This window comes from Populus trichocarpa, chromosome 2 (genome assembly GCF_000002775.5).
Source record: "Populus trichocarpa isolate Nisqually-1 chromosome 2, P.trichocarpa_v4.1, whole genome shotgun sequence".
NCBI lineage: Eukaryota > Viridiplantae > Streptophyta > Magnoliopsida > Malpighiales > Salicaceae > Populus > Populus trichocarpa.
The window spans coordinates 2,249,684-2,262,835 of NC_037286.2; the positions used below are offsets into that span (position 1 = coordinate 2,249,684).

Consider the following 13,152-nt stretch of genomic DNA (forward strand, 5'->3'; position numbering starts at 1 on the left):
TATTACTAGGCAAAGTCTTAAATAGTTTAGTAACTGAATAATTAATTTTAAGGAATTGATTTTGTGGTCAATGGAGCTTGCTACGTCATCTGGTTTTTTAAATTCAAGTATTAAAGTTGGTATTTTAAAATTTTATTTATTTGAATGCATATATAAGGATGGTGATTATATGGATTTGAGATGAGTTTTATCTTCTTCTTTCCTTCTCGACTTTGTTTGAAAACACGATTTAACATGATTGAAATCGTGTTTTTTTAAATTTAAAAAAAAATTATTAATTTTTGTTTATATTTTTATATTGTTTTGATATGCTGATCTCAAAAATAATTTTTTTTTTAAAAAAAAATTATTTTGATACATTTCTATGTGAAAAGTATTTTGAACCGCAATCACTACCACAATCTCAAACAGACCCGCTCATGTAATATTACATCGAGGGTGGAGGGAATAATTCTTTTTCCTAGTAGATTTGATACAAAATATAAATAATTAACATACAAAACAAAAAATAAATATTAAGTCTTGTATAACCGTAATGCATGATTAAATATAAATAGTTAGAGGAAAAATCTAAAAAGAAAAATCATTGTAAAGGATAAATTATTCAAGAAACATGCTTGTAAAAAAAATTAAAAATTAAAAATATGCTTATACATAATTGGTGTTAGATTTCCTATGAACCCCGTTTATTTCTGAAGAATTTATTGGATTGGATTTATGGAACAAGTAACTTTGTTATTTTTAAATATACCATATCAACGTAGATCTATGCTATTAAAATTTTCTAAAACATATTTAATTTTAATTGATGTGTAAACTAGTTCGAGAACAAATGAATGAAAAAAATAATTAAAATCTAATAAATAAATGCCATTATATAAATATTCCTTCCACACATTATTGACAATTGTTATTCATATTCTTGCTTTATTTATAACAATTGCAGATTCCGTTAGCAATTATACTACACGTCTCAACGTTCAATCAATTCGAAAACCAGGGCCCTTCACATGGGACAGCAGTTGGATCGGAGGTGACTCGGGACCAAGATCGTGTTGGAGATACTGGGAAGAATTATATTTTAATTTTAACGTGTTATTTTTTTATAAAATATATCAAAATAATATATATTTTTATTTTTTAAAATTTATTTTTAACAATAATATATATAAAATAATTCAAAACAGAAAAAATCAATTATAAAATAATTCAAAAACTTATAAAACTACAGCACCCTCCAAGATTACTCGGCACCCCGACCAGACAAGTGTGTTAGGCGACTTTTCGTAGCGGCAGGCCATATGCTCGGTGTTCCTAATGATTTGAAATCAAATAACAAGCTAGTTCATGAACTATTGGGTGTCTAAAATTGCAGACACATGAACTTATAATGATCAACAGCTCGGGCATAGCTGGCTCCAAGTGGGTCTGGAAATAAATCCAAGTATCGAACAATCATTAGGTGAAAGCTAACGAATAATTTTACTGTCGTTTTCACCAACATTTTGCATATCTCAACGCTTCCCTTTTCTTTCAAGTTATGCTAAAAGACATGATCAAGAGCTTTGATCACTTAACTCGAAGAGCATCTCCGATTATGAATAGCTCTGCCCTACCTTCTCATTTTTCAACACTTAATTACTCCAAGATATTTATTTTAATGAAATCGTTAAGAAGTGGCATTGCCAAAGAACATGAACTAATTACAATACACATGATGATTATGACCCACCAAATTATTATGGCTTTACTTCTTTCTTTCTTTCTTTATGAAAATCAACGTTTTATAACGACGCCCGAAAGTATTGACTAAAATTCTTTGTTTTTTTATAGGCTAAAAAAATAAAAAATTACTTCTAGATTTTGAGTTAAACTAAATTTAACTTTTTTTTTTTAATTTCTAGTACCTCAAATCTTTTTTTTAAAAGACCGTTATTTATGTTAATTTTAATTATAGATGATAATTTTAAAATATAATATGTATTTTCAAAACTAAAATTATTAAACTTGGCTAAAGATTCAGGACATGATTAAGATAAATTGACTATAGTCAATCAATTTTGTTTTTTTTTTAAATCAAAACAATATTATTTTAAGTATCTTTCTAGAAAAAAAATTAGATTTTAACCGGTTCAATTAGATTACAGAATAACCCACTTGGTCAAACAACTCTAGATTGATTTTTCTTTAAAACCTAGCCTATATAGGGGATTAGATTAGTTGAATTCTAGGTTAAGTTATCTAATGAGACCGGGTTTAATAACTATGATGAAAAAAAAAAAAAACTAAATGATAGACTAAGATAGGAAGGAATAGCCTATTTTTATAATATTATTCCAATAAAAAAATAAAAACTAAATTGAATTTAACTCAAAACTCAAAATAATCTTAGATAATTTAGATTTTTTACATGTGTTTTTCCATGTTTTTAGACAAGATGAACCTGAATTTTTTTTATTATTAATATAGGTGTTCGGACTAACTTATATATACTTTAATTAATTTTATAAGTTTAAAAATTAATGATTATATAAATCTTAAATATCCTTAAAATCAAACTGGTTTTTCCTTTGCCTTCTATCCCCGCACCTGCATGCATGGCTGTCCTTTTCTCTTTATATAAGCCCAAGCAAATGCCTTGTTTGAGTTGTTTCCAACGCCCAAAGGTAACGATGCTACTGCAACTTTTTCCCTCACAACCAGGGGCGGAATTAGGAGGTCTGACAGGCACTGTAAAGAATTGTTTTTTCCAACGCTCTTTGTTTAATAAATTATATTCTTAACTCTTTAAAAAATAAAATTTGATATTAATTGTTTTCTTCTAATTTGCCCCTCCCACAACCACAACAACAACAAGAAGGGAAAGTATGTCGAGTCACTTGTGACTACCAACTAGTCAACACTTTCACATGCTGTCACCATGCTAGCTTGAGCAGAAATTCAACTGACTTGTGAATCTAATAAAGTAGATTCAGTTTAAGGAGGACAGCTTTTAGGGTAAATCTTGTTCATCTTTTTTTTTTTTTGTTTTCCTTTTCTTTTTTCTGTGTTTATAGCTTATAAATAAATTAAAATAATATTTTTTTTATTTTTTTAAATTTATTTTTAATGTCAGTACATCAAAATTATAAAAAAAAAATTAAAAAAATAATTCTAAGAATTAATTTTTAAATATTAACTAACTTCTAGGACCGAACTCTCAAACAGAGATTTATATACTTCACTCGGTGCTGCTTTCAAGACTCGAGCGACCACCAACTCATTCCTTTTCAACGTTTGGTTTCTGGTAGAGTTCTCAAAAAGCTCACCACCTTTAATGTGTGTGCATTGGAGTTTTTTCTGAGGGAATCTAAGCAAAATGCTGTAAAACTTAAAAGCTCTGGGATGGTTGAGTTTTTTTTAATCTTGACTAGTCCATACTCCAGGCCTGCCGGATCCCAGCTTATCCGGGTTTTAAAACAATGCCCGGCAGTCCTCCATGGGCCATGGTGGTACCACGTAGAGCAATTCATCTATTACTGGACTATCTAATAAACTATTTTTAAAGGCCCAGGCAATTCATCTTGGATTGAAAGAATAAGCTGGTTGCGGATCTGTCCAGCCCTATAGGCCCGTTTTCCAATGAGCCCAGTGGTTCTTATACTCACACTGGACTCATACTGGGCCTCCAATTCCAGATACCCAACTTTTCGTTTCAGGGTCAAAACCTCGAGCTCATCAGAACGCGGCAAGAACCCTGCCTCGATTCATCGACTCAGCTCACCCTCAACTCATTGCTTCCTGACTTGTCCAAAAAGAAAAAAGAAGCCCTCCTATATACTCCCACACCAAGAAAACTAGACATCATCACATCAAATCGAAGATAAGAGAGTGAAAGCTTGAAAAAATGTTCAGGAATCAATACGACACAGACGTTACCACATGGAGTCCTGCGGGTCGATTGTTCCAGGTAGAGTACGCGATGGAGGCAGTGAAGCAAGGATCAGCGGCGATTGGACTCCGATCTAAGACTCACGTGGTTCTTGCATGCGTTAACAAAGCCAACTCCGAACTCTCCTCTCACCAGAAGAAGATTTTTAAGGTCGATGACCATATCGGTGTCGCCATCGCTGGACTCACCGCTGACGGCCGTGTTTTGTCTCGGTACATGCGAACTGAATGCATTAATTACAGTTTCAATTACGAGTCTCCTCTTCCTGTTGGTCGCCTCGTCGTTCAGCTTGCGGATAAGGCTCAGGTTTGTTTGCTTATTTTTAGAAGGCCTAACTTTCTTTTTGGGTTTTGCTTGATTTTTCAGATCGCGGGGTTTAGGGTTTTGGTTATGTGTTATTTGAGTGAATAATTGTTGATTTTAGAACCTAATTTTGGGGGGAAAGTTGGGTTTTTGTTTTGTGAATTATAAATGCAAGCTACTTTTACCAGTACAATAGCGAGCTGAATGTACCTTTGTGTTGGTAAAGGAGTAATTTGGTCAGCAATTAGTGTTAAGTACGAAAATTAGGTCTCTTTAATCTCTCTATTTTAGTCTGTTTTATCTTTCCCTTGAAGGATTTGTATTGGGTTCTTTGTTGAGTGTTTATGATCAAGTGCTTTTTAAGGATTAAAATCCCCCAATGCTGATGGTGGATGTAAGTATAATCTACCAGCACTGAACCTTTGCAACCCCTTTCTACTCAAGGGTGACATAACTGAGCTTTGATGTCGTGGATTTTCCCTTAACATGTCTGAGTTATAGGTTCAACTTAAATTGACATCTTCTCCACCATTCTTCACATGTCAGTCAATACACAACACAGATTTATGCCTTTGATTTTCGAAACATTCTTTTTGAAACATTGAAATCTTGGAATTCAGATTGAGTTTCAACTTGTGAAACTATCCACCCTTTTTTTCCGATTAACCAAGGAGATTTTATTTGCTCACCGAGCTTAATGAGCTTGGAGAAGTCAATACTTGTGAAACCATCCTTGTAGAAGGTTATCTTCAAAAAAGTGATGGTAATATTAAAATAATATGCATATTTTACTTATTCTTAATAATGGTACAGTTTTCATTAAAAATAATAATGACTGTACCATAATAGGTGATGTTTTAGTTGATCTGACATTGTGGTGGAGTTAATTATAATTCTAGTTCTATATCTGCCACACGAGGTCAACAGATAAATCTCAATTATATAAAGGATTGATGATTGCTTGATTATTCACTTAATTGTAACTGGGAAATCTTTTGGCTGTCTTTGCATTGTTGATTTAATTTTTATCTCCAGAATGCAACATGGTCAAAGCAAGAGTATTGTAGCTTCACTGGGTAGCTTGTTTTCTCGTTACTGTGTTTGAATCATAAAGTATGTACCATATTTCCATGCTATTCTGCTAGTGCTCTACTCATCTGTAGCTGTAATACATATTTGAATGGCAGGTCTGTACCCAACGTTCATGGAAACGACCTTACGGTGTTGGTCTGCTAGTAGGTGGCACAGATGAATCTGGAGCTCACCTCTATTACAATTGCCCCAGTGGGAACTACTTTGAATACCAGGCCTTTGCAATAGGATCCCGCTCACAAGCTGCAAAGACATACTTGGAACGCAGATTTGAGAATTTTATGGACTCTTCAAGGGATGATCTGATCAAGGACGCTCTCATTGCAGTTAGGGAAACCTTGCAAGGAGAAACATTAAAGAGTTCCATCTGCACGGTTGCTGTGGTAGGAGTTGACGAGGCATTCCATATACTGGATCAGGAAACCGTCCAACAGTTGATTAATGCATTTGAGATTGTGGGAGAGACGGAGGCTGGTGCTGCTGAGGAGGAGGGCACCGCTGCTGAGGAGGGTGCTGCTGCTCATCAGGATGCGGCTCCAATGGACATATGATGATGCAAGAAACAAGCGGCTTCTCTTTCCTAGTCTTGGATGTTTTCTAGCTTGTGTATTCTGAATTTATTCAAAAATGAAAGGCGATCTGGAAGACATCTTTTTGTTGGATTCTCGTTTCCCATGCAATTTAACTTTGCATCACTTGCGCAACATATGTTATGCTGGCCTTGGCGTGCTTATCATTTATGAATTATGATCTCATACTCGGTCTCCCTCTCCCTCTCCCTCTCCGTGTTTAACGTTGAATAGAACGGGCCATCGATGGAGTCTCTTGAAGTTGATGCAGGAGGGCTCGGGGCTAATCCACGAGTGATTTTGGGAAGATGGGATTGTTATGGGCCTTTCTGTGGCCCATTTTATGTTGAAAAGTTTTGGGCTTAGTTCCTCTTGTGACCTAAAAACAGTCCCCAACCTCTCATCTCACTTCACAACATTAGGTCAAATCGATATTTACTTGATCAAATAAAAATATCGATCCCTCAGCCTTCAAGGCTTTCTTGTCTTTTACAATTAAGTGCCCTTCAAAGTTCAAGGACTCGATAATAGAGAGAGGCTGTGCGCTGTGCAGCATTTGCTGAGCAGTGCTGCAGACTGTAGCCGAGCTTGCACATCTGCACAGGCAAGCAATGGTTTGTCGATGACTCTAAACACACTCGTGATAGATTTATTTCGAGAAGCTAAGTTATAAACAAATAAAATAAAGTAAGCGGGAGGGGGGGGGGGGGGGCAATCAAGAGCTTTTTAACCAAAGAGACTAACAAAATATTTAGTTGAAGACACAGAAACTAAATAATAATTTACTCCAGGAAATACATGTACAAGCATTCGCCCAGTGCCAGGTCCTCGTAATTGTTAAATATACCACCAATAAAGAGAAAAGGAAAGCTTATGAGTCAAGTTTATCTGAACGAACATTTTATTGAACTTAGAAACATGCTTAATGCTGTGTTATCCACGGAGAAATGGTTCGTCTTGGAATCATAAAATTAGCCCTAACGGAAACTAAAGCTGCCTCCGTCCTTTTAGAGGGTGGGAAATTACAGTACTTGACGAGGGAGGAAAGAGAAGAAAAAAAAGAAAAAAAAGAATCAATCCTATGATAGGTGTGACATCAATTGCGAATATCAGGAAGAGGGAGGTCCTTGATCTGCATCTGCTTATACATCCACTGCCAATTCTCTGGGGTAACCTCACCCCCAAGCGAGCGGATGACAGACCCACCACTACAGGCACCGACTTGGCAGCATTCCTCCAATGACAGGCCTTTGATCAATCCATATAAAAACCCACCTGCAAAGAGGTCTCCTGCTCCAGTGGCATCAGTTGCCTTTGCTTCCCCGATGGCTGGAACTCGAACAATCTGACATGTTGAGAAATTTTAATAAAATGCCAGGAGTAAGAAGAGACTTCACAGCGGCAGTGCAAATAAAAAGGGCAGAGGTGGAAGCTGAGAACAGCATCCATAACATTTATAGCTAATTGCTCCTTCTATTGCACAAAAATGGACATGTATTTGACGGTGTGTAGAAGCGGCAATGTTCCACTAATATTTTTAAGGTCCATAAAGGCAGAACCCAACAATTTAAGAGAAGGCATCGGATCACAGCTGCAATTTTTTTAGCAATTGGGAAAACTTCTTCATAGAGCTAAGCTTTTGGTGAGAAGAAAACGCCTATGTCAACAACTAGAAACTGACCTCTTTTCCATGCCTTGCAATGCAACCATCAGCAGCTAAAGTCACAACAGCCCAGTTGCAATGTTTGGCCAAGAATTCTGCAGCAGCCTCAGGGTCAGTAGTCTGTTCGCCCCTGCAGCCATTTTAAGAAAATCAGTAACCACTGCCAGGAAACATTAGGGCAATTCCAGTATGCAAAAGTGAAACTCTAAAATTAAGTAACCTCGGCATACCAAGTGAAGAACATAACCAAACAACGGTTACCTCAACAACTCCATTGCTTCATCCTCGTTAGCAAAGCAGAGGTCTATGTCCCCTGACTCCAGTAACTGTAGAAGAGGTGATCTAAAGTTTCGAACCATCTAGCAAGAAGCAAGCAATTTAATAGAGGCCACACCATAAAGTATTTGGTTGAATTAGTATCAAAACAGACTGATGTCAAATGGAAATGGCATACTTTACGCTCACAAATAAAATACATGATAATACTCAAACGCATTTGTTGCAAGGAAAAAAAACATATTGTTTATGAACACTTCATTCTCCCAAAAGGATGGCCAATTATAATTTGGATGCTAAAATTATTTTGAAACCAAAATTGACCATTCCCTTAATTGGATCTAAAATTGGTAAAAAAATATACCTCGAAACTCGCCAAATCCAAAGAGACAAAAAGACCCTCTTGCTTTGCATTCCGGATAGCTGCTTGAATAACTTCCAAATTGAATATTGCATATCTCAGAACCAACCACTATAATAAAGATATATTAGAAACATCCCAGGTAAAGTAAGTGACAATATACTTCAAAAGCAACCATATGAAATAACAAAGCAGTATGAATCCTTCCTGGATATGAGAAAGCAAATTTATGCAAAAAAAATGCCTTCAAATAAACAACTGTTTGAATATTTTATATTGAAGTTCGTTTTTAGTCCAACTTGACCACCTTGGGAAAAATAAAAATGATAAGGAAAAACAAAAACGAGAAGAAAACAAAGGTGATGGTTCGAATCGATCAACGAACTAAATAATAGTGAAAGATGCCTAACCTTGGAGCCTTTAAAATCCTCCTTGGTCAATTCATCAGCCTGAAAAGGAACAAAATACAAAATGGTTGGAAAAAGCCTCATCTAGATAAGAAAGCTAGGTCAACCCTCCAAATCGATAACAACCCAAAACTTAAATAAACTAGACACGCAAAAGATCCAAAGGATAATGCACCTGAACTTTGACAGCACTAGAGAGACAGGGTCGCATAGTACGATTACCTAATTCATCAACCATGCAAACACACTGCCACAAGATAGTTTACAGACAAGATTTAGCTTTCAGGAATTGAATCACCCCAGCAAAAGCACTAAAAAAGAAAAAAATCAAGATCACCTGAGCTGTGTGTCCCTGCTTCATCCTTAATCTTGAAAGATTCACTCCATTAAAACTCATATTACTCACAAATAACTTCCCTTGCTCATCATCCCCACATGCCCCAATAATCCCACAAGAGACTCCAAAGCCTGCACTCAGTCCTCTGATAGTATTCGCTACACTGCCACCCGCCATCGTCTTCATCGGAGATAGCTCATCCGGCGAAGCAAGCTTATGCGCCTTCACCTCTTTTAATATATGCTCAAGCTCTTCAATTGCAACCTACATAACCCAGAACACATTATTAAATCCCCTTTCATCACACGACCAACAACAACATCACTGTCCCTTTTTCACCAATATTGCCATTGTTAATGTAATAAAACAGAGGTTCTACTTCAAGTAGGAAGGAAACTACTAAAAAAAATCACTCATTGAGTCAACTAAACCAGTACATGTGTTTAATGTCTATAAATAACATAGACCCGAAAAGAAAAAAAGACAAGAATCAGACACGAAATGTATCAAAAGCCTCCAAGGGTATGGACACAAAGCAAGAAAAGAAACGATCTTTTTGTTAAAAAAGTTGTAAATTATACATTAAAAAAGCAAAACAAGCCAAAATTAAGACATACCCAAGAAAGAAATAAGAAGCCAAAATCAAGTAAAAACGTTAGGAGATTGAAAAAAAAGAGAGTACAGGCATTGAGCCGCCACGGTCACCGGGGATTTGGTCGAGCAAAGACCAATCAACATGTGCCACGTTGTCGACAAGAGCTGCTGGCTGTAGACCAAGTACGAGAGGGTGAGTAGCAACAGTAACAGTTGCAATCTCTCCATTACTGGGCAAGGCTGCAGCTCCCATTTGGAAAGGGCTTTTTATGAACACCTCGGCCTTCGCCCTCTAACCATTGCCTCTTTTCTTCGTATTTATAGACGCCCGGGAGAACAGGATTTGCTTCCGGACTGACTTTTGCTCCAGAAGGTTTGTCTTTTTCCCAAACTGCCCCTGGTTTATACTACTTCTTAAAGGATTATATCTGGTCCCTGTAATATTGACATTTTCTTCCTATGGGCTCTCTACTTTATTTTATTTATTTAGTCCGTGTACTCATAAAAATGTCTTAGTGTGGTTCCTCCATAAAATCTCCACTCATATTACCACTAGTATTTGACACGTGTCCTGAAATAAAAGAGATAAGTGCCCTTTTCTTTACATGCAGGGAATTAATAGTGAGTTGAATAGAAGGATCGTATTAAAAGATTTCCTTAAGTAGAGGGACCAAGTGGATAAAAAAGAATAGAAGGGCATATTGAAAATATCACTAATGAAGTGAATTAGTCTCCTAAGCTCAATTAATAACATCATGAAAACATCACTAATAAAGTCTTGACATGAGGTTTAGATGATGATATGGTGTTGATGACGGGGCATGCCTCTTTTTTTTTTTTTAACGTGGGGCATGCCTCTTAAACCATGCTTAAACGGTTATTGTCCTAATTATTGATTAATAATTATTAAATTGTATCATGCATAATCAATTATTATACTTGACTTGTGCTTTTATGGGATTAAACTATATCAAATTAAAATAAACATTGTTTTAAAATTTTAAAATAAAATGATTATATATAAAAAAATTAACTCAATCAAATTATAAAATGATGAATCGAGTTTAATTTAATAAATTTTTAAATTAATTTTTTTAAAAAAAACCGATTCAAATTAGATTTTATGTCAGCCTCGCATCAAGATGGATTTGTTAGCTACGGTTATTTGGAAGAGGTGGAGAGGGTGCGGTGGGTGGGTGGGTGGAAGTGGGGGAGGTTCATGCCGATCAAGTAACAATATGATGGGGTAACTTTAAATTGTGGCCCTTCTCCTCCAACGAGCATAATATATTATTATTATTATTATTATTATTATTCTTTTTTCGGTGTAAAAGAATAAAGGATCCGTTATCCGAGGCTGATGGGACTATTCTAGTATAAAAATTGCACCGGAAAGCTACACTTGTTTCATGCCTAAATTTCATAGAAAAAGAGAAACAATGGATTGGATAGGCCCAAAATTGAATCTCGATTCGAGAAAGAGAAATCCCAGCTTCTGATTGGGAGCCCCCCTCTTCTACTCTTTTAGTTCCATGAATTTAGCCACAGTCGACAGTTTCTCTCTCACGTGAAAAGACATATTTGCCAAGGAGGGTAATAAATGTTAGAGAGATCGTTTAAGGTGTTTATTTATTTTACATTTGGGGAGAATATTTTCAATGTACAATCAAACCTTTTAAATTAAAAAAAAAAAAACTAAGAAAAGAGAAATATGTTTGCTTTTATATATGTTCTGTGTAATAACTATTTTTAGTAGACTTGAAAATATTATAATGAAATATTATGTTTTTTAATATTATAATTGTTAATAAAATTATATGATTGTTAATGAAATAATTATATTTTAAATTAAATTGAATAATCATTTTATCCCAAAATTTATAAATATTAAAATTTATTATAAAAATTAAAACAATTAATTCAAAAAACAAAATAATCTCACTCACATATTAAGTGTAAAGTGTCAATATTCCTATAATAACATTAAAAATGCCCCTACAAGAGCCTATTTATCATGGCTTTGATTTAATATGCTACACAATAAAAACTTATATTTATAAATATTTTTAGTAGAAAAGATTTTTACAATATGAAAAAAAAAATTATTTATTTACAGACTACATCAATACTAAATACATCATTTTGCATGATTGTTTTTAACATTCCAATTCCTTTAATTTTTGGGTTTTATATTTGAGTATCGAGTCGAACAACTTCTCCATTGGCCTTCGAAAAGAGTTGGAAACGATCATTTCGTAGAACAGACGAGACGAAATCTGGAATAATCGTGGCATCCTGGTAACGCATAAAGGCTAAGGAGAATCCGACAAGAGCACGAGTCAGTAACTAGTCAGCGTGGCCGAAACACTGTTGGATCGATCACTTTAAAATTGCCAAGGAATCCAAAAGCAAAGATCCAATGACCCCGCCATGAAAATATAACTAGAAAACACAGAAAGCAACGTGCTTTTGAGCTTCTTCTATCTAAATTTCCGAGAACTTATTTCGGCGCAGGACGGTGTCTTGTTTCCCACTTGCTATTGCTCGCCGTCTTCTTTTTTGCCTCTGAAGATTGTATAGGATAGACATCACTGGTATCCCATGGCTACGGATTCTGCTCTTTCATAGATGTCTAGTGTTGTTGATGGCTATCCACATTACATCCAAAACTAATAATATTAACACTCCCTTTCGAAAACATTGTTCACCTGCAACACTCATTGCTCATTAAAGTTTATCGTAATTTTTAAACATAATAAGATGATCGATTTATTCAACACATATATCAAATTTTTAATACAAGTAACCAGTGGACTTTTCACGTTTTCAAACATGATAAAAAAACAAGTTTACCCTTGAAACCAGAAAAATCAAACCATGCGTAAATGAGTTTTTTTGATCTTTTCACCTTAATTTTTTTTTCTATTACTATTTTCATGAAGGGCGATGTGGTCTCATTACCTGAGCTACAAATTTGGCAAGATAACTCGATTTAACCGGGCCATAATTACTAGGGTTACAAATTTATCGTGTTAATTCAAGTTGACGTGGATTAATTTTTTTAGATATTTTTTTTATCTAATTTTATTTAATGGATTAAAAATTGAGTTCATTGATTACCATGATCATTTATTTTTAATTTGATCCATTGATATTGTTTTTTTTTAATCACCTAATTAAAATAAAATAAACTTATTTCATCCTATCGTACTTATAATCCTATAATGATTTTTAAAAAGAATATATTTGCAGTACTTGAATATAATTTTTACCAGGGAAAAAATGATCCTCGGCGTAATGCTGGTCCTTAGCCAGTAAACACTGGAATCTCTTGTTTCCGTATCCTCTCTTCCAATGTCTAAGGTCCACAAGGTTGAGTGACTAAAGTTTAAAATTTAGACAATCAATCACCCACTAGTGTAATTGTAAAGCTCCGACCACTACGATATTGTTTATGACAGGGAAAGTAAAAGCAACATGCCCCTCCATGATTTGCAATAGATGGGCATAGAGATAGAGATAAAGGAGGATGTCGGTGAAGAAAGTCTCGAGCACCAGAATTGCTGGGCATGATTCACTGGACCTCGGAGGGCTTCGATTTTATATCGCTGTGGATTCT

At 35.1% G+C, this 13,152-nt stretch overlaps 2 protein-coding genes across 3 annotated transcripts; one reads left to right on the top strand and one right to left on the bottom strand.

Annotated features, from left to right (window-relative positions):
* The first annotated feature begins 3,714 nt into the window (after positions 1–3,714).
* On the top strand, positions 3,715–6,081 carry LOC7471943 (proteasome subunit alpha type-1-A). Its single transcript, XM_002300725.3, has 2 exons — positions 3,715–4,237; positions 5,422–6,081. Exons 1-2 carry the CDS (start codon positions 3,887–3,889, stop codon positions 5,875–5,877), a joined length of 807 nt encoding a protein of 268 aa, XP_002300761.2. The 5' UTR covers positions 3,715–3,886; the 3' UTR covers positions 5,878–6,081.
* A 697-nt stretch (positions 6,082–6,778) lies between these two features.
* Positions 6,779–9,847, bottom strand: LOC7479735 (uncharacterized). Of its 2 annotated transcripts, XM_002301987.4 has the most exons (8): positions 9,622–9,847; positions 8,940–9,203; positions 8,778–8,849; positions 8,606–8,644; positions 8,199–8,306; positions 7,820–7,917; positions 7,577–7,688; positions 6,779–7,240 (listed from the first exon to the last, which is right to left on the bottom strand). In XM_002301987.4, exons 1-8 carry the CDS (start codon positions 9,784–9,786, stop codon positions 6,992–6,994), a joined length of 1,107 nt encoding a protein of 368 aa, XP_002302023.3. In that variant the 5' UTR covers positions 9,787–9,847; the 3' UTR covers positions 6,779–6,991. The 2 variants fall into 2 exon arrangements, with proteins under 2 accessions (XP_002302023.3, XP_024451205.1); XM_024595437.2 differs by lacking the exon at positions 8,778–8,849 and having other exon boundaries at positions 9,622–9,844.
* Between the last annotated feature and the right edge of the window lie 3,305 nt (positions 9,848–13,152).